This window comes from Polypterus senegalus, chromosome 7 (assembly GCF_016835505.1).
Source record: "Polypterus senegalus isolate Bchr_013 chromosome 7, ASM1683550v1, whole genome shotgun sequence".
NCBI classification, from domain to species: Eukaryota; Metazoa; Chordata; class Cladistia; order Polypteriformes; family Polypteridae; genus Polypterus; species Polypterus senegalus.
In genome coordinates, this window is record NC_053160.1 from 83,422,694 (window position 1) to 83,444,287 (window position 21,594).

The 21,594-nt window shown below is 39.0% G+C and overlaps 1 protein-coding gene across 4 annotated transcripts in view; it reads right to left on the reverse strand.

Moving 5' to 3' along the window:
* Positions 1–12,749: 12,749 nt before the first annotated feature.
* Positions 12,750–21,594, reverse strand: part of sema6a (sema domain, transmembrane domain (TM), and cytoplasmic domain, (semaphorin) 6A) — a 152,010-nt gene continuing 143,165 nt past the window's right edge. For all 4 annotated transcript variants that reach the window (XM_039758967.1, XM_039758965.1, XM_039758966.1 and 1 more), the window contains one exon: positions 12,750–16,414. In XM_039758967.1, coding sequence (XP_039614901.1) covers positions 15,234–16,414 — 1,181 coding nt within the window. In that variant the 3' untranslated portion in view covers positions 12,750–15,233. The remainder of the gene's footprint in view (positions 16,415–21,594) is intronic.

The following is a 21,594-nucleotide window of genomic DNA, read 5'->3' on the forward strand; positions in this document are numbered from 1 at the left end:
TACAACCACACCAAACAAAAACTGGACGTAGCTCCTCTTCGTTCGGTTAATGGCTGTCAGTACAGCAGGTAGGATGGAGTGAAGCTTGGCGGAGATATTCTTGACTTGTCTGGTAGCTCCCTGAGAAGTGACAACAGGTAGCCCATATAAACTGACAAAGAAGCAAAAAAGTTCTCCAGTACAAATATGCACCATTGGATCTCTTAAAATAGACTCTGCACATTATATTCATCACTTTTAAGGTTTACTATGTTTGTAATGTCAACACAGATTACTAGAATGCAACGGTGATATGAATTGTTATGTGCATGAGTCATTATTTAGCTGGTTTGGCTGCATTTCCCTAGTTGATCAAAGGTTTCATCATATCCCGGTTTCTCCGAAAAGTTTCATACAAATTTGTCAGAGTTGCCGTAAATATATGCAAGTTCACCAGTCAGGGTTTCTTTTATAAATCTTGATTTTTGCCATGAAAGCGATCTACACAGTTTTTTGTGCCTCTCTTTGTGCATGTTTTATAAATCTGACCCCAGAAGAGGAAACACTGGTAAACGTACCAGAGATTCAGTAACTGAAATTCTGCCCTATCCTTCATCTAAACACAAAACAGTAACTCAGATTTAAAGTCCCAAGTATAATAGTCTAGTGGTTTTGACTATTATTATTTCAAATGATTGCATGTGTTTTGTCTCTCAGTAAGGGGAAGGGCTTCTAAATGTCATGTTTTGAGATAGTAGGTAGGCACATGGCTAATTATGCATGCAAATTAGCCATGCAGTGCTACAAGGCCAGCCCTCAGGGATCAGTGTTTTATATCCAGTGGCAGAACTCATAATATTCTGATTATTGTTAGCTAATGTACTCCTCAAATGAAAATAATGAATGCCTGCAGTGTGGACGGCTGGAGTACTAATTGTGTGATGAAGTCAAACATGTCCAAAGCAGTTCTGCAAGGCTCTTACAGTGTGCGTGTATGAAAGGTCTGTGACGACATGCAGGCCTCGCAGAGCATCACAGGGTGCTGGGGAAAAAAATATTCACCTAAGCCAGCCACAGAGTAAATTTCCAAGAGAAAGCTGGGTGAACAGGGTCAGCAGAGAATACAGTAACTTTTGCCAATCAACACTATACTCCACTATCAAACCATTTAAAATGTCACTTGGATTATATTAGAACTGGTTACACCAAACTTGGTCCAGCAGGGTCCCTTTTCAAATGAAACCTGTCACCTCACACTGATCAGACCAATAACCAAGCTGAAAAATCATGAAAAAAATAATCAGCAGAGCCTGCTAAGTTAAAAGAATGCTTTTATGACAGTGAATCTATAAGTCTTTTGGTTCAGTGTTATATGGCTCATCTCTGTTACAGTATGTGTCTCACTTCAAGAACACTCAAAGTTAGCTAGTGACCTACTTTTGGAGTTTTTTGATTGCCACGACTCTCTGGTGGTAATAACACACTGGCTGATTTTCCTTTTTATCCTCTTAAATGTCACTGTGCAGCTCTGATTTTTTTCGCTCAGTCCAAAGAGTTGCCGTTATTTTGATTGGCAACACTAAACTGGCTAAGTATATGAGATTGCGTGTACACCCTAATACAGACTGATGTCTTTGCCAGGCTGCCTGCCTGCCTTTTTTTAACTGTGACACTGAACTGGAAAATGCAGGTTCAAAAATAATGGCTAGCTGATTGTTACAATTTTAAACCAAAGTTCTCCTTTCTTCAGTAGAATTATTAGACAAGCATAAATATAATTGCAATTTCAGACCTTTCTTTATGAAATTACTTATTGTCAACAGAAACATCCTCATTAGCTTGAATAGTAGACTATTTTGTTTTAAACTTAAATGTCTTTGATAAGTTACACGAAAATAAGACATGTGAATTTATAATATTACTGTTAAATTCAGTGATCCGAACCCAACATCACATTTTTAACATATGGAGTGCAGGCAGGTCACACTACTTGCTGAGTTGTCATAGAGCAGGGGTGCCCACACTTTTTCGGCTTGCGAGCTACTTTTAAAAAGACCAGGGGCCTCATGTATAAATGGTGCGTACGCACAGAAATGTTGCGTAAGAACTTTTCCACGTTCAAATCACGATGTATAAAACCTACACTTGGCGTAAAGCCACGCGCTTTTCCACGGTACCTCATACCTTGTCGTACGCAAGTTCTCCGCTCGGTTTTGCAGACTGGCGGCACCTAACGTCAAAGCAGTGCTACTGTTCCTGTGTGATTACACCTTATTTTCCTGACGCGGCTTTATAAATACACTGAAACTAACCGCATAAAGTATCTATCTATCTATCTATCTATCTATCTATCTATCTATCTATCTATCTATCTATTGTTTATTAGTGTAACGCATCTGATTGTAATTAACTTGTAACCATATAATGGTCCAGGGAACAGCCATAGTATTCCAAATACCGTAACTGCTTTAGCGTTGTTACTCTCACTTCTCCTTCTTCTTCTTCTTCTTTCAGCTCCTCCCATTAGGAGTTGCCACAGCAGATCATCTTTTTCCATATTACTCTCACTGCACCACTCGGAGTATTTATATCACTGTAACTGAGTGTGAATCACAGCAGCAGCTGATCGGAAAGAGAATTATCGGTATATAGCTTCAAGGACATGCTGTCTCTGCCACGGCAAAACATTTCAAAGCCTTTCCTGTACAGACCTCACGGTTCAGAAACAGTTTCATCCAAAGAACTATAAACGCACTCAATCAATTGCTCCTTGTAGAACTGTTTGTACTTATAAGTACAATCACCCCACTGTAAACTTGCACTATAGTTATAATATCGCACAACCTGAGACACTATATAAAGCGCATATTTACATATGATGACGATATCATTTTTAAGGCGAAATGCAGCAAAATATGTTTATTAAATTATACAGATAAAACTTTAACTTCATTTAAATAATCTGTATTCTTCACTGGGAGTGTCGTTAAGGATAGAATAATTAAACATGTACAACGAAGATATTTCAATGTTCTTTAAACATTTTGAAGAATCTGCGCTAAGCTTACAGATAGCTTAACTTCAATTACAGAGCTGATTGTGTGGTGATTGGTTACTTGGGGAAAGAAAAGCAAGGACTGCAGTGGCGGCTACGCCAATATACGTATATTGAATATAAAACAGAAAGAGAAAATAACAACACAGCTAAAAACGCAGCGACAAATTTCGGCAAAAGTTAAATGCTTGTGTCATGAGCACAAGGCGGCTATGCAGTGTCTGCAACGGACATGGCCACCCGCCGTGCATAAGCTACCTTACTGACATTGGCGGGTGAAGGAGCCACCGATTCTTTCTCTGCCCAGTACCACCACAAGCCTAGAGCTGCCCCTGAGTACTGCTGCAATAAATTATTTCATCGAAGTGAAACCCATGTTTAATAACGTGCTTTAACTCCTATCATCATAAAAATGATATCACGTATACATCTCAGTATTTTAGTTATTCAGAGAGCTGTAATATCACGAATGTAATGGATTCTGTGTCCAGTTGGAGGAAGAGAGCCGGTTTAAGAAGCAAGTAGTGATTCACACACATAGAGCACAGAGAAGATTGTTACAGATTAGGCTTTTCTCGCACCCTTGTACCCTCAGACCACACGTCAGACACCAGATAAAAAGTCCAAATATTATTTATTATAATAATAATGTGCACAAAGCACGCTCCTCTCCACAATTCTCAAATAAACAAATACAATAAACCAATCTTCCACTCCCAGACACTTAGCCACCCTGCCTCCAAACTCAGCTCATTGTCTGGGAGTTCCCATGATCCTTTTATACTCTCTGACCCGGAGGTGTTCCTGCCCAACAGTCCACAAGTCCTTATTCCTTCCGGGTCAGGGTAAATAGTCCTTTTCTTCAACCCGGGAGCACGTCATTTCTTCCTGTCACGTGACCGTGACGCACTCCCGGGTCATAGGGCACATAAGAGCCTACGAGCCCCCCTACAGCGACGCCTGGTGGCCCCCAAGGTATCCAGCAGGGCTGTGTACAAACACTACATAGTCCATGATGCCCTGCTGGAACTCGGGCATGATCATGCTGTCGGGAGAGCTCCTCCTGGCGGCCTGGGGGTGAGGGCCGGAGTGAAATGCCGGCAATCCACCATAGATCAAATACAAAACAAAGCATTTAACGTGCTATACTTTAATTACGATGTGATTTGAGAAACTGGTTAATTAAACGATTTTAAGATGAAGTTTATGATGTTCTACTTTAATGACAAAATAAACTATGTGATTAAAGTGGAAATGTCGAGATCGAAGTTAAAATTTTGTGCTTTTTCCCCACTGTGTGCCTTTTTTTCTCTGTACCCTAATAAGCTATGACACTCAGACAGTGGGCTACAACTCACCTTTTCATGGCGACTGATATGTGACTTCTTTTTTATTTCCGGCACTGTGCGATTTTGTGAACGTGAGCTTTCAAGTTTCTCCAACACGCTATGTCACTCGATCAACTTCATTTTGTTGATTATACCACGGTTTATTTGAACAAATAGTATGGTTTTCCTTTGCCTCCACTTGGTATTCGCTGAAATTCTTATATTTTTCCCTGTGCTTTTCCCATTGTCTTTTCACAGAAGGCTGAGAGCGATTTATATTCATTTGCATATTCAAAGAGGCGTAATTCTGGGAGGAATTGGGGCGTTACATAAAGTGCGTGCACGAGCGTTAGTTTTCACGCTGATCGGGATTTATGTAGCGGAAGAACGTGGAAGTTGGAGTATGCACAGATTCCCGCATCTGGATTTTTCTGTGCATAAGCACATTTCGGCTTTTGTGATTACGCCATGTTATAGTGCAAATTCTACGCACGGCGTTATACATGAGGCCCCTGGTCAAAATGATCTACCTACATTAAAAATGCTATATATATATATATATATATAAACTGAGTATCAGAGGTAGGTAGTAATGAGTTACATTTACTCCGTTAAAGTTACTTGAGTAACTTTTTAAAAAAATTATATTTCTAAGAGTAGTTTTACTGCACCATACTTTTTACTTTTACTTGAGTACATTTGTGAAGAAGAAACACTACTCTTACTCCGCTACATTGGGCAACACTCGAATCGTTACTTTTTTTCCATTAGATAAAGTCTGACAGGCAATTTTCAATCTGCTCTGTGTAGCGTATGCTGTCAAGTTGCGCACACGCCTTCCATTGCATCTCCAGCTCTGACGCAAGGTTTTGGATGTTCCCCAAATCATGGCGTTGCAGCTTTGAGGACAGAAGTTGCATTTTTTGTTTGAAAGCATTAACTGAGCTAATCACATTGACCATGGTTTTCTCTTTTCCTTGCAGCTGTAAATTAAGCTCATTCAACATGTTGGTCAGATTGAAATAAAAATGCCAAGTCTTGTGGCCATTCATCGTTATTAAGTTGCTTGTATTCTGCATGTTTAATGACAAGGAGAAACTCCTTTTTCTCCAGCCAGGGGTCTTGAAATCTCAGCAGGAATTTCTCCTTTGCCATCTGCCTCAATGAAGACATCTTTTATCATCTCTCCATCTTGGAAGGACTTCTTATGCTTAATGATCGAGTGACTCACCCGGAACGATACTTCGGTATGTCTGCCTTTGCTTTTGAAATCAGCCGAGTGAAAAATGACGGCTGTCCGATTAACTGCGATTTTAGTTCCCTCTCCGTTCTCTTTCTCAGATCACTTTTTGGAAGGAAGTCAGTTTTGTAGTTTTTATGAAGAAGTTCGAAAGTGCCTTTCCACATTTTCCTTCTTTGGAATAGCAATGATAGATTGAAAGAAAAAAATCCTCTTCCAATTCCACATCCAGCCCATAACCAACAATTTTTTTAAATCCCTTCTTTAGTCGATATAAATTGGAAGGCTAACTAGATCACTTAGATAGCCGGAGTTTTGCAGTAGCTCGCGCGTTTGATCGTTTGTACGGGATGACCAGTGTGTTAGAAGAAAAGAGATCTCAGACTGGCTGCCCTGTATATCAATCAAGTGGCAAATACCATAGAGAGGATATATGATAGACTAACATTTGAAAAAAATTTTTTTTTAATGCAATGTGATCTACCTGCACTACCTTTCTGATTTACCGGTCGATGGTGATCGATGTATTGGGCATCTCTGTCATAGAGTAAGCCAGAGAGGATGGGACTGGTCTAGTTTGATCAATAACTCTTTAGCCACACTGTTTATTATACTGGGTGGTGCACAAATAAGTAGTCTTCAAATCCTGGAATATGTGTAGACGTAACCTTTATGACACACCTGCCTGTTGTGATGATCACCACATTGAGTAGCGAGGACTTCTGTCAATATGATTGTAATGTCAACAATAATCTTTGGGGGTATAAATATTTTATTGGTTTCAGTACACTGCTCACAGTACCAGTGGTTTGCCACCATTTCACTAATTTATAAAATGAAATGCTTTTTGAGGAGCACATTTCCACTTTTCCAGGAATCCCTCCTGTGTCAACTTGAAGGAACTTATACTTATATACAGCTCCACAACTGAAATATGCTGTCCTCTAACTAAAAAAACAAAACAAAATTTGCCTGGGAATAAAGGCTGGTGCATGGGCGAGGTGACAAAAAGACTTCCTCAAGCGGCATTATGATTAGGGTGGCATTTACTAGGTAAAGTATGAACTATAAGAGTTACATACATATCAAGGGCCTAATTTATATAAAACCTTTACAAAATTTTCGTTATAAATCTAAAATATCTCACATCAATTCACACAGATTTGCTGCATTGCAGGCTTCAAAATGACACATGCATATTTCGAAGCTACACATCGGTAGCTGATATTTATCCATCCATCATCCAACCCGCTATATCCTAACCACAGGGGTCTGCTGGAGCCTATCCCAGGAAACACAGGGCGCAAGGCAGGAAACAAACCCTGGGCAGGGCGCCAGCCCACCGCAGGGCACACACACAGCAAGCACACACTAGGAACAATTTAGGGTCACCAATTCACCTACATTGCATGTCTTTGGACTGTGGGAGGAAACCAGAGCACCCGGAGGAAACCCACGCAGACACGGGGAGAACATGCAAACTCCACCCAGGGAGGACCCGGGAAGCAAACCCGGGTCTCCTAACTACAAGGCAGTAGCACTACCCACTGCGCCACTGTGCTACCCGCTGCTATTCATCGCTCGTTTTCTTAATTTACACATATATCATATTTTACATATAATATTTCACGCATGTGAGACTAGGTATCTACTCAGTACCACTTCAGGATGAGAGGGGGTGCTGTCGCTAATGGCAAGTCCAGTTTTGAAAGTCCCTAAAGTCTTACTGTCTACCATGCTACTTATTAGCCTTTTCTAAGTGTCTATGGTTCTCTGTGTAAACAAAACCTTCCTAATGTTTGTGCAAAATTTACCCTTAACAAGTTTCCAACTGTGTCCCCATGTTCTTGATGAAATCATTTTAAAGTAACAGTCTTGATCCCCTGCACTAATTCCTTTCATAGTTTAAAACACTTCAATCATGTCACCTCTTAATTTTCTTTTGCTAAAACATAAGTAAAGATAAACTTTACAATTTTCTAGTCAGCATATTTTTGTTGTGGATCAGAGTACCCTTTTGCTTTTTTGTTTGGAATTCCTCCCACAATCCAAAGACATGCAGGTTAGGTGGATTGGCGATTCTAAATTGGCCCTAGTGTGTGCTTGGTGTGTGGGTGTGTTTGTGTGTGTCCTGCGGTGGGTTGGCACCCTGCCCTGGATTGGTTCCTGCCTTGTGCCCTGTGTTGGCTGGGATTGGCTCCAGCAGACTCCCGTGACCCTGTATTCGGATTCAGCGGGTTAGAAAATGGATGGATGGATGGATGGATAATCAAATGGAGCTACTGGGTTGGTATCCCAACAATTCTTGCTACTTCGTTCTGGTTCCCTACTGCCAGCCACAAGAAAGTCTGTTCATTATAAACAATTTTGTTAATTACTAGAATGTTATTAAGGTATCACTGGCAGGTGTGTGTTAAGTTTGCAATGTGCGTATTTAGAAAGGATGGGAATTTTTTTTAGCATGAAGGTCAGAATTTTGAACCTACAAAGGTATTTAGGGAGGTGCGCAGAATGAGCAAAGCAGCTAAGCTTCATTTTTCATTCAAATATTGCAATCGCAAAACAGAAATGGAGGGCGAATGTACACATTTTGTTTGTTTTTAATGCCTATTTTGTGCGTTTCATTGATTTTAAGCTTAAAATACTATTTATTTATTCTAAGGATGTAGTGTATCGTGAGAGTATCATATTATGAACTCTGTATTGCAATTTGAATGTGGACTTAAGTGTATTAACTGACCTCATTCCTAATAAGGATGTACGACAAAAATGTGCCTTACCTCAGTCAGCATTATTTAACACACTGGCTCCGACGGGGCCTTCCCACTAGTGTTATCTGACTACTGCTGCTGTAAAAACTCCTTACAATGAATAGGGCTCCTTATTTAAGGGCCACCTTGTATAATGGTGTGGGTTTATTTTTATCTAAAATAAGGCATAAGATTGCCAGTGATCTTAATGGTGACTGCAGCACCCATTTATTCAACTTAATCAGACATACCAATCCTGGAACAAGGCCAGAGAGTGGTGTGTCCCCAGTGAGTGCCTGGTTGTATGCTGGCACCACAAAAGCTCACTATCCCAAGGTGGGAATATATGTTAGATGCCTACTGGGTGATGTGTATGAGTGGGAAAGATCAATGCATTTGAACAATCATTTCAACTTTTCTTGCAGGTCTCCATCTAACAGCTTTCCCAGAAACTAAACCCCGAACTTAGAAACACTGCTTCCTCTAACTTCACATTCCACAGATGCACTGCCTGCTATATGCATACACAAGCTCACACATAATCAGGTCGTAGAAGCTCGCCCAGAATTCTCTGTGCTGCCTCCCAGTGGTCAGAAGCAAATTTGACCATAATTAATGTTATGCATGAATGGGTTTAAATATATAATTGCTACTAGACTGCACTGTTCACTCATTAAGAAATATTAATGCCGCTCAATTAATCTAAAATCTGGGCAGAATCTCATTAGCATTGCCACTGTTTTCGGCAGGAGGGCTGCACACTTGTATAAGTAATGGTTTATCGTCAAATTAGTGTTTGTAGCAATGCCATTTTGCATATTTCTGAATGCGCTGGAGAATAATGCTTACTATGTTTAGATGTAAGGACAAAAATGGAAAGATATCTTGTCACTTATCTTGGGGATCAGCATTGATTACACACCTAGGGAGCTGCAAAAACATCAGGATTGTGTATGATAGAGCAGAAAAGGTACATAAACCTTTGTATTTGTCATTCATATAAGCTTTGAATTCCTCCATTTTGATTTCAAGGAGGGATCCCTTTTTATCTTAGAAGCCAAGCTATGTCCCTCTCTGTAATCATCCATTTACATGACTCACCCTGTTTGCTGTAGGCCAGGCAGGATGCTGAGTGATCGTAATCAGCATTTATTTGTATTTCTTTTAAAACCTTAACATCATTATAGCGGTCAAACTGCTACAATAAATAAACAGCTCATTCTCATTAAGTACAAAATGGTCAGTGACTTATTCAAAGATAAAAAAGCGAACAAACAACTGAATGAAATCTTTTTCCAGTGTGTTAATGTTTATGTTGGACATACCAATTACATTTAGTAAGGAAATATAATAAAGATGTACACAGTAGACCTACAGTATGTTCTAGATTAGCTTCTTAAAACACTATCAAAAAAACATTTATATAATGTGAATAAATGCACTGTACTTCAATGTATAACATGGCAGGACATTTGAGCCATGAGATGGTACACATACTGTACACCACCATGGGAGCTGCCTATAAAAACTAAGCAAGAGCTATGGCTTTGGGAGCTGCTATCAGTCGTTGTGCTATCTCATGGCTCTAGTAATGTGGCTTACATCCCTGAGGGGTTCACTATCTCTGTGGTGTTTTTAAGTTCTCCATTTTCAAATTGTCATTGTTTCTTCTGATTTCCTCCTACAACCCATCTGTAACGATCTGTAAGTGTTTCCTACAATGGCCCAGGGTTGGCTTCTGTCTTGCATCTGATATTGCTCAACTAGGCCCTGACACTACCTAAAGTCATAATGAAAAAAATTCAGTTTGGAAAGAGGAATGAAAACATGTTGTTCCACCAGTCTCTATACTGACTGGATGTAACGGGTTCATACTCATCATCACAATGACAACTCTTAACTCCAGAGCTTTGAGAGTTTTGTGCTGATAACCAGCATAGAAGAAAAATAAGTGAACGAAAATGAAGTCAGTAAAGATTAAGTTTATGGGGTGTGGCTAAATAAATACTTATTTGTTACAACAATTTCGGTAGGTGCTAGGGCTATCTCAACATCTTTCCATTCTGAGCCAGCATTATGTGTGTGTACAGGGGCCAACATTACGTAGGAGGCGAATCATTCGGAAGACACGCTCAAAATGCTGTACACTGGGACCAATTATGAATTCTTCTAGAATACCCTTAGAAAGCATATTTGGAAAGAAGACATACACTCCTATAGGGTCTATCTATCTATCTATCTATCTATCTATCTATCTATCTATCTATCTATCTATCTATCTATCTATCTATCTATCTATCTTTTTCAGTGTACACTGGTGTACTACTGTCTATCAAAAGCATAGGTGAAATAGTGTCTTTATTCCATTATTTATTAGAACATTAGAACAATCTAGATGAGAACAGGCCATTCCACCCAACAAAGCTCGCTATTCCTTTTCACTTAATTCTTCTAAAAAAAACCATCAAATGTAGTTTTGAAAGTCCTTAAAGTCTTACTGTCTAGCACGCTACTTGGTAGCTTATTCCAATTGTCTGTTGTTCTCTGTTTAAATAGTTCAGGTCTGTGCATAACAAGAACCCAACTCCACACTATCGGGTGCAAAGCAGTACAAAAACTTTACATTAGGTCCCAGATCATTGCTGCACATAATTTTTTTTTAATAACACCAACACTTTTCCATTTCCAATATTAGAAGCATTAGTACAATTCGGACCAGAACACGTGATTTAATAACAGTTTCTTTAAAATAACATCAAAGTCGAGTAATAAAGATTCCTGAAGTCCTACTCTTTACCACACTACTTGGTCATTTATTCCGTGTCTAAAGTTTGTTGTTTGTAAAATAAGCTAACATTTGCATAGTATATGGGCGGCATGGTGGCACAGTGGTAGCACTGCTGCCTCGCAGTTAGGAGTCCCGGGCTCGCTTCCTGGGTCCTCCCTGTGTGGAGTTTGCATGTTCTCCCCGTGTCTGCGTGGGTTCCCTCTGGGTGCTCCGGTTTCCTCCTACAGTCCAAAGACATGCAGGTTTGGCGATTCTAAATTGGCCCTAGTGTGTGGGTGTGTTTGTGTGTGTCCTGCGGTGGGTTGGCACCCTGCCCTGTGTTGGCTGGGATTGGCTCCAGCAGACCCCCGTGACCCTGTGTTTGGATTCAGCGGGTTAGAAAATGGATGGATGGATGCATAATATATATGAGCTCGCAACAGGGTTTTTGCATTCTTGTTGAAATCATTTTAAAGTAACACCTGGAAGCTACTGAACTAATTCTCTTTATCCTTTTAAACACTTCAGTCATGTCACCGCCTAACTTCTGTTTACCTAAACTGACTTCCGAAAGACTTCCATCTTCCTAAAATTTTTCACATACTTCTCAGTCCTCGAATCAGCCTCCTTGATCTTATTTGTTTTTTCTTCACTGCTGCTATGCCTTTTCTGTTATTAGAGACAAAAACTGCACAAACTACTCCAGGTGACGCCTCACCAGTGCATTATAAAATGTAGGTATAACCCCCATTTGACAAGTACCCTATATCTCGTACGATATAAGTTAACATTCTGTCAGACTTCTTAACAGCTTCTGTACTTTGTCAAGATATTGATAATGATTAGTCCGGTATGACTGTTAAGGGATACTTTCAAATTTCAAACCTCCATTTGTGTATTCAAGTCATAACAGTTTTACTTCCTGCATGTTATACCTTATATTTACTTACATTACGTGTCCTCTTCCACATATCTGACCAAGCCTGTATTCTGTCCATGTTCATCTTCAATGATTCAACTTATTTTACTCTACTATGTTTACCACTCCATTTAGTTTAGTACCATCTGCAAACATAATTGGTTTATTGATTATATTCTTACCTAGTTTATTTATGTATATTAAAAAAGCGGTGGCCCCAGCACTGATCCCCTGTGAGACACCACCTACTTCTGTAAAGGTTTCTCTCACCATAACACTCTGTTCTCAGCATTTAAACAAAATTTGCACCCATCTTCACCATGAACACTGCATTCTTACTTTTTTTAGTTTGGTCCACTTTAGATTCATTAATCAACTTAAACTACAGATCAATGAGATGTTCAGCACTGTAATTGAGAAAATTCAGATGGCCATTGGAAAAACAAGCAAAACTCCACACGGAAACCAGCCAGACCTGGAAGTCAGCTCTGCCACAGATTCAACAGGCATAATGGTCAAATGAACAACATGAAAGTGTGTAAATGTGTGCAGCAGGAGACTATCATTTCTGATGCAAACGTCAATCAAAACTACAAGATAAATCATCAGAACAGTCTTTTTTTTTATTACATTTTTGAATTATTAAAGAGAAATTTTTTACAACATTACATTAAGCTGTGAATCAGATGTTAGGGGTGTGGAGATGGGGAAAACTTTGTGACATCACAATATTTTACAAAGTTACAAATAAAATCAGAGTCTGACTTGGTTGTGTCTAGCAGTGTATACCAAGGGTGATAGCCAAAGGCACACTTATGGGACACATGGCCTACACACAGATGCTATCAGCATCACAAGGAGCGTTTGTGCTAATTCACTGGGAAACACGTTAAACAATGATGTCCCCCCAGAGTGGCAAAACGAGAATTCCTGTATTATCAAAAATAGTTTTAAGGCTGTGTAAAAACATCACCACGACTATCCAAATACTGGTTGCAATCTGTGACATAATTTATATTTAAGTGCATCATAATAACGAAAGAGTGACCGCCCACTAGCTAAAGAAATGCCCAGCTGTAAATGCACTTCACGTGCTGTCGGTTTGCACAAAGACGACAATGTGCAAGTCTCACATACATATATACATACATATACTGAAGACCCGCCAGAAAAGAGGAGGTAATTGATAGGGAAGCCATTTTTGGAGAAATTGGGGAGTTCATGCATGCACCCTTGTTAGACACTTTGGTTTAGTCAGCCTAGATTTCTCTAAATTTCTAAAACACTACCTGACTTGCAGTCACTTCTGTCCAATTGAAGGGGTGGGAAGAAAATCGAAAACAACCAAGAATAGTAATAAAAGCAAAAATTGTACAGGTTGGTAGATAAAAAATTCTTTTCTACAACAAGTCAACAAGAGAGTAAAAATTAATCATCATTTTGACCAAAAGATTTTTTTTTTGGCGGCCCTTATTATTATTGCAGTATTAGGTGCAGGAACCAGCCTGCCAAACACTGCCTTTTATCATTCTAATCCACACTATACATTTTGTGGTGCTTTTCACCAGCATTGTAGCCAATCAGATAAGTGCGTCATATTTCAGTGCTTCTAGCAGCTGAAAAACATGACAATAATAATAATAATAATAACAATAATAATAATAATAATAAAAGCCTTAAAAACATAACAAAAATGTTTTTTTTCTGCATGGATAGTGAAAAAAGGTTTTAACAATAAAGAATTTACAGAAAATGCCACCCACAGCACTGAGTCTACACTGCCAGCACATAAAAGGGTTGGTTCAAGCAGATAGTTGGCACAGTTAAAAATGAACCACAAAAAAGGGGTTATGGGACCATCCCAAATACCTCTAGGGACCAGGGTTACAACAATAACATCTACATTCTTTTTATTTGCATTATTCAGCAGGGGAAAATAATTTCAAGTAAAAAAAATTAATAATAATAATAATAATAAAAGGAAACCTACTGAACAGCTAAAGAACTATGCACAACTCAGGGTGTAAGGCACAAATTTACATGTGGAAGTAAAACAGGCTATTCACAGATGTATTCCAACTAAGAACCCGTGTGATAAGACTAGAACGTATGCATTTCAATAGCTGGCATATAAACGATTTCACACCTTTAATTTTTGTGACTTTTTTTTGCATTTGTACATGCAAAGGCGGAATGAGGTGGCACATCACGAAGCCAATGCCTTTGCAGAAAGTTAACTACTGACAAACGCCATTTTTACTCGATGTTGACAGCAATGGTGTGATGAATGTGCAGTTGAGGAGTTCCATTTGTAGTTCTTAAAGATTTGACGTTTCAGTTTTTTTTTGTTTTTTTTCTCGCTTGCTTTAGATCTCATATCCAGTCAGCAGCCACCTGGCACAATTAAATAAATATCTCCCCCCATTCAAAAAATGCACTTACAAAGTTCCAGGACCCAGCTCCACAATGTTAGTGGACCCAAACTCTAAAAAAAAAAACAGACATTGACTAGCTCCAGTTAATTGACTTTAAATAATTCCCAAGCTTAATGAATTGAATTAAAAGAGTTGATCATAACCTCGGAAGTCAACCTTTTTTAAAGCACTTAAATAATAAATACAGGGAGCTATTAGTATTAACAGTCATGTGTTATTATGTAATCAAAACAGTAGCAGAAGTGCAGGCCAAAGCCTTGACCAAAGCAGTACTTGATTTCAATGACCACCTGATGTAACACTGAGAGGCAATTCACAGTTATCCGCACACAGTTAAGACCATTATTAAGAGGCCCGAGCCACTGTGGTCAACGCTGTTTTAGCGCAGCAAACAAACTCTGGTGGTAGAGAACAGGACAGTACAAAAGTGAGAGCACATTCAATGAAATGTTGTGCTTTTGGCCAGTCACAGAAGTGTTCCCTAGATGTCCTCTGTAGCCCATTTCTTTCACCTGGAAGAAGATGACTTATTTCTCCTTTTTTATATCATTTTTTAATTCACAGACTTCATAAGAAAATATTCCACTTTTCCCAGGCAGTAGGAGCAAACATCCTGAGCTCAACAACAGCCATTTTGTAAAAAAAAAAAAACAAAACAAAACAAAAACAAAAGGACAAAAAGACTTGTGTTGCAGTCGCTGCACACTGACTGAGACGTAATGAAGTCACTTGCGTTCCCCTTTACCCCCCTATACTGTAATTATGTACATGCATCATTTGGCTTGATGTTTGCTGACAGAGGAACTAAAGAAGGTTTTGGTGGAACATCAGGCTTTAAAGATGGTGTGCGTTTTACTGCTGACCTCGGAAGCGAGCCATAGGAGCTCAGGCTTGGCTGTCTGGACACAGTCACGGCCTGCATCTGAGATGATGCAGCATTCATATGTATTGAGTCTACTCTTTGTGGAGCTGGTGGTGGATTTTCCACTCTGTTAAAACTGTGATTTCTAGAGAGGTGTGAAGAGTTTGAGGAATTTGTGTTGTGTCTTTTCAGTGTCGATATCTGATGGCTTTTCTGCTGTGAACTAGCAGCATAGCCTCTCTTGTATTCATGTCCATATGCTGAAGAGTGGACATCTAAACGTTTTCCCATTTGAGGAACAGAAGGCAGAGGCCCCAGTGATGCCTCTCTTTGAGGAACTCTTGGTGGAATGTTGTCATTTTCCACTAAATTCATACCATGACAAGGGCTTTTACTGCTAATATGATCTTTGATAGCTTTGTATTCCAAAGTAGCATTTGGGTCTTCCATTGAAATCTGACTTAGTTCAGCTCGGTTGGGTTGGTCAACGTAATCATGCTGATAGGCTTGCTGTGTGATTGGAAGAACAACTACGCTGGGGATATGACCAGGAGACGCACGTAGGGGAAGATCTGTTGGAATCACTGGAGAGGCCATTGGAGGCAAGTCTTTTGTGCAAGCATTAATTAGATTCTGATTTCGTTCCCATTCTCGACTCCCTCGGCTTGGCTTCCGCTTCTGCTGTAAAGTTGGGGTGGACTCTGGTGTAGGCAATGCTGTGAGGTCCAAGTGGTGTTGTTCAGCCTTGATCAACATTTTGGCTGTTCCATTTGGTGTTCCCATCTTTCCATTGTGCATCAGTGGTGTAAGAATTGCTTCCGGTTTCGGTTCTTTTGACTGAGTTTCAAAGAGCCCTGTCAGTTTAGTTACACTGTTCATCGAACCTCTTCTTGAGTGAACGGAGTCCTTTTCTTTACGACGCATCATATCAATGTCCCTCCTTCTGTGGTCACATATGCAGTAGACAATAATTCCCGAGAAGACAGCTCCCATTACAAATGCAAGGATAACTGCTATTGCCAAAAGAGTGACTGGAACAAGCTGGTCATGACCCTTCTGGTAGCTTTCCCGGATCACTCCTGAAAAAGAGGTTAAAACGTATTAATAAATGCTTTCCCAAATGAAATCAACAGACGCGCATGACACAACCCACTACTCGAAACTTAATTGAACATTCTATGTATGGAGCTTCACATCTATTGAATAAATTTAAGGAAACAATTAGGTGTCATGTTCTACAGATGTTAACTTCCAGGAGAAATTAAATCATGATAAAACAGTTCTTAGTCATAATCTGGGATGAAGCAGCTGCAGTTTTTAAGAGTGATTCTCTATTTTTGTTTGCACTTTCACAGTGAAGAGGAGTAGGAGGAGGATATCAGCCCAGCTGCTGTTATTTTGTGGCTATTTCTAAAGACAGCAGAGCTCATTCACCAAAGTGCAGATTCAGGAGAAAAAACATGAAAGACTTCCATTTGTAAGAGAAAGTTAATTTTCTTGTTTTTTTATTATTGTAACAGCAAAGAAATTAAAAATATGCATTTAACAGAAAAAGGGCATCACATTTCCTTAATTGTTAATCTACTTTGCTATACAGCTGAATATCTTTAATTTACAGCATGATCACTGTATGTATGGAGAATGTACACTTTTTGAGGTAGTTTTCTCAAACTATACACATCTTTACTCCTTTTAAGATTTGTATTACATGAAATGGTAGCCTTAAACTGGCTTGAACATGTTTAGTGCATTGTTAGGTTGAAGTGGAACTTATCCTGAAAGCATCGAGCACAAGGCAGGAACAAAGGATGGAGCCTCAGTCCGCTGCAAGACATTCTCACATGCCTATACTCACATATTTTGGGACAGTTTAACGTAACCAATCAACCTAATCTGCATATTCTTGGGATGTGTGACTGACCAGAGATGTGAAAAAACATGCAGACACAACACAGGCTAGGAATCGATCCCAGTCTTTGGAAGATGCAGGGTAGTTAGTGTATCTATTGCACCAGAGTGCCACCCCACTATTAAAATTGTACATTATGAAAAGTGCACATATGCTTACAACAGGATTTTTTTAATCTAATGTAATCTCTAATGTGTATTCTATAAACTCATTTAGCAGATGCAAAAGAGTGAATATCAGTTAATCACAGATGTGTCATCCAGTTGGCGCCTCACAACAGAACTTTGCCAATTAAAAGTATGATTGTTGACTAGTCGTGTATTGGAGTATAGTGTCTATATAAAAAGTCTTCTGCAAGTAAAAAGGCAATCACAGAATAGCATAAGTATGCAAGTAATACTGACCTTTACATAAAATACAATTCAATATCTGTTCTATATGGCAGACAGCCAACTTCACATAATCACGGATTTCTGGAAATTGTGCAACATACTGTAAGGAACATAATGGCAAATATCGGAATGTGATGAAAGGAAGTGTTCTCCAGCTGCATGGAGAATGTGGGACATAAGATTTGCCCTGAGGCTTGTTCTGACCCAGCTCGGCTGGCTGCTGCTGCACCTGACATTACTGGTGAACTTGTTTAGCTGTTAAACACTTTCAGAAATAACAAGAATAAAAGAGTCAACAACACATGCACTATCCAAGAAATCTCTACTGTTTTGTCATAAAGAGGAGAAGTGTGAAATTTTAAAGAATTAAAATAAGTGTATTCACCAAAATCTTCTAGTAATGTTTTTTTTCTTTTAAATCTATGGTGCTTATGTGTAAAGTTACACTTAAAAATCAGCATGACTGAAACTCACAGTATATATATATTTAGGAGTTACCTAGTACATTAATATTACTGATGCTTGCCTGGTTTCAAATGCATACTAGGTAGGAAATATATGAAGATGGTTTTGAAAACTCCTTTCTTTAGGTCAGTAACTTCTCAGCTTGCAAAAATCTGTTTCAACAGTTCGTTGATGTTGTGAATATTGAAACATTGGCTTCCTGACACATGATGGCTGAAGACCCCTAATTAAGAAAAACAATCAGAATCTTTGCAATAGTGGATAGAAAGTGTCATGGAGTGTGTTGTCAAATTCTTAATGCAGACTGAAAAGGGTCCAAGAGACACAACAGAGAAAAGAAGGACTACTAGCTAGGGAAAATTCTCTTTAGATGCTGTTCATTCTGATGAAGTGTTAATCTGGTTACTAATCTGTTGGGGATGATTTGCTTGTGACAGAGGAGGTGTTCTCAAAGACCAGACCACCACAGTTGTTCTAGGCTTCATCTATTATAATATAGGGATATGAGGGATGCACTGGAATCTAAATGTCATGGAGTCAGGAAAGGTGTGAGAGAACTTACTTGATCTTCTAAGTACACCTGAATGTTCAAGCTGAAAAAGCGCATAAAGGAGGAGTGCACAGGGGCTTCAAACCTTTCAGGATTAACCCTTGATCCAAGATGTATGCCTCTAATGGTACATGATATAGTGGCTAAGTCACTGCTCTTTAAACTACACAGTCAATAGTTTAATCCCCTTTTACAGTTTACCTTGTGATCCTTACACTACCTGTACTTCAATTATAAAATGTACATAAACAATTATAAAACATACTGTGAGTCACCGTGGTAAATCTATACTGTATATATAAAAGTCAATGTGTGTATGTATGTTCCAGCATCACATCCGAATGGCTGGGGCGATTTTCATGACACTTGGTACAAATGTTTGTCAATAGTTGACTAAAAATACCCCTTCTCTTGATCTTATGGTCTTGTATGCATGTTATCATCCAGTTGACACTTGGAACGACCACCAAAGGGCAAACTGGAGGTGACTGCCTGCATTCTTTAAGTTTGAGCACCACTGCGCCCCTGTTGCTTTTGAAATTAAATAGTGTTTTACGTGTGCAAGTGTGTGTCTGTCTGGCCTGGAAGTGAAATGTAGAGTCAAGGTAAGGGCTCCAGCTCCGAGGACAGGCAAGCGAGGCCAGCACACAGACAAAAGGAAACCTCCTAAGAAAGACACTCGCTTAGCTGCTAATGCACAAACAATGTGAGCACGTCGGCAACATGAATCCTCATAGCAGACAGATGCCCAGAGTAGTTCTGTCAATTTCAATACTTTCTAGGATCCGTGCTTTTAACAGCATGGGCTTACACAGTTAGTATATAGCAGGTGACTGCCAGCATTCTTTATGTTTAAGCAGCACTGCACCCCTGTTGCTTTTCAAATTAAATAGAGTTGCCCAGTTTCGAGCGTCAACTGGATGATAACATACACACAAGACTGCAAGACAAGCACATTAGTGAGTCTTTATTGTTTGTTAATTTATTTTTAAAGTTGTGTTTTTTTTACTTATGCTTTTCTCAAACAATTAAAAAAGAACACTTTATTTTCCTCCCGGGCAACGCTGGCTATTTCAGCTAGTATACAATAAAAGAAAATGGGCCTCAGTCATGCCCCACAACTAACTTGAATTTGAGTGGATAGTTTTTGTGACTGCTCCCTGATGGAAGGAACAATAGATATAACAGGGTTAAAGGAGGACTGCTAAGGCAAGGGGACTACTACTCCACTAAATGGAGACGATCTAAGCAAGGATTACATTATTTAGTCAGTCAGTCAGTCTTTATCCAACCCACTATATCCTAACACACGGTCACGGGGGTGTGCTGGAGTCAATCCCAGCCAACACAGGGCGCAAGGCAGGAACAAATCCCAGGGCAGGGCGCCAGGCCACCACACTACGTTATTCAGTTTAATACTACGGTATATATAAATTATATTATGTATACATGGTCAATAGGCATTTTTTTCCATGACATAAACCTGCCAAGAACTTAGCTAAATTTTCTTGGGGTGCAGGTGACTCAAGGTGACCACAGCTTCTAAAAGTCATGCTGGCGGGACAAGGCCAAGCGTGAGAGGTAACAGGAGATTTAACTCATTCTGTGGCCCTTGTTAAGCGATCCTTGCAAATACTAAATATAGGGTTTAGAGGCAAGGCTACCTGAACAAGGGCCACAGAATGAGGAAAAACTCCTATTTATCTCATTACCTGTTAACCTATGCAAACTCCAAACATACCATTTCATAGCAACATGGGCAAAAAGAGGTTAAACCTTCTAGATACCATGACCATTAAATTACATGTGTAAACTGAATGCAATTGCTGCCAAATGTCTGAGTCGACAACTGTGCTTTACTTGAACAGAAAAGAAAATCACTAGGGTAAAATTAAGGCACAAGCAAGCTACAATGTGCAAGTGATCTCATTTTCTTTTCACTTGAAGGATGTAATAAGCACTAATTATATTTATTGTGAACAACACTGGTCAATCAAGCAGGACATGCAGTTTCCTGCTAACATATGGTGCAGTGGCTTGTTACTTGAGGTTAAACAGCTTTGTGATCAATAATGTAGAGCTTTTCTTTTGGGAGGCAGCAGCATGCTGTCAAAGGAGCTGTTTTCAAGCTTTATGCTTCTGACACTGCAATGGAAAATGAAGGGAAAAATGAGTTGTTTGTTACTGAGAGGTTTATAATGTTACAAAAGGTGTCTGAATAAGCCAACATTTTTGTGTTCAATAGCTGTAGATAAGACATTCTTGGCTCATGATTTATTACAAAACGTAATGAATGAGTATTAAGGTTGGTGCAATGAAGTAACACTTGAGAAGCAATTTTCTGTATAAAAGCCAGTCAATAGAATATACACATATCAGTTTGCTTTCTTTCAACATACTTGCTTTATAGCTATTTGTTTTAAGTTTATTTCATTGACTTGTTCTCAAGCTTATCCAATAATAGGACTTTGTCACTTTTTAGCTTGACTTGTTTGGCTTTATGGTTCTAACAGAATCTTAAACTCCATTTCATTTTTTGTACTAGGAAGAAAATATGTGTATTGATACAGGTCTTCAAAACAGACTGATGAATAAATTGTAATTTGAGTGCATTAAATATACACTGTTTGCATTAGTTTCCTTTTCATTGCTATCTTTTGAATTGAGAACATCTAATACCGCAGCAGAATGCAGAGAGAGACTGATACATTATTTGTATCAATAAAGAATGAGCTAAAAGCTAATAGCACTAGATTACAAACTATTTTACTACATGCACCATACTGACAAAATGTGGGTTATGATTAAACAGAAAGAACATACAACATGTACGAAGTAGAGTTTCTACAAAATAATAAAATGAAGTTTTTACTTCTTATTACCTTTCAATTTCCATTGACTATTTTGGCAGAAGTTTTATTTTAATACTAGTCATTATTATTG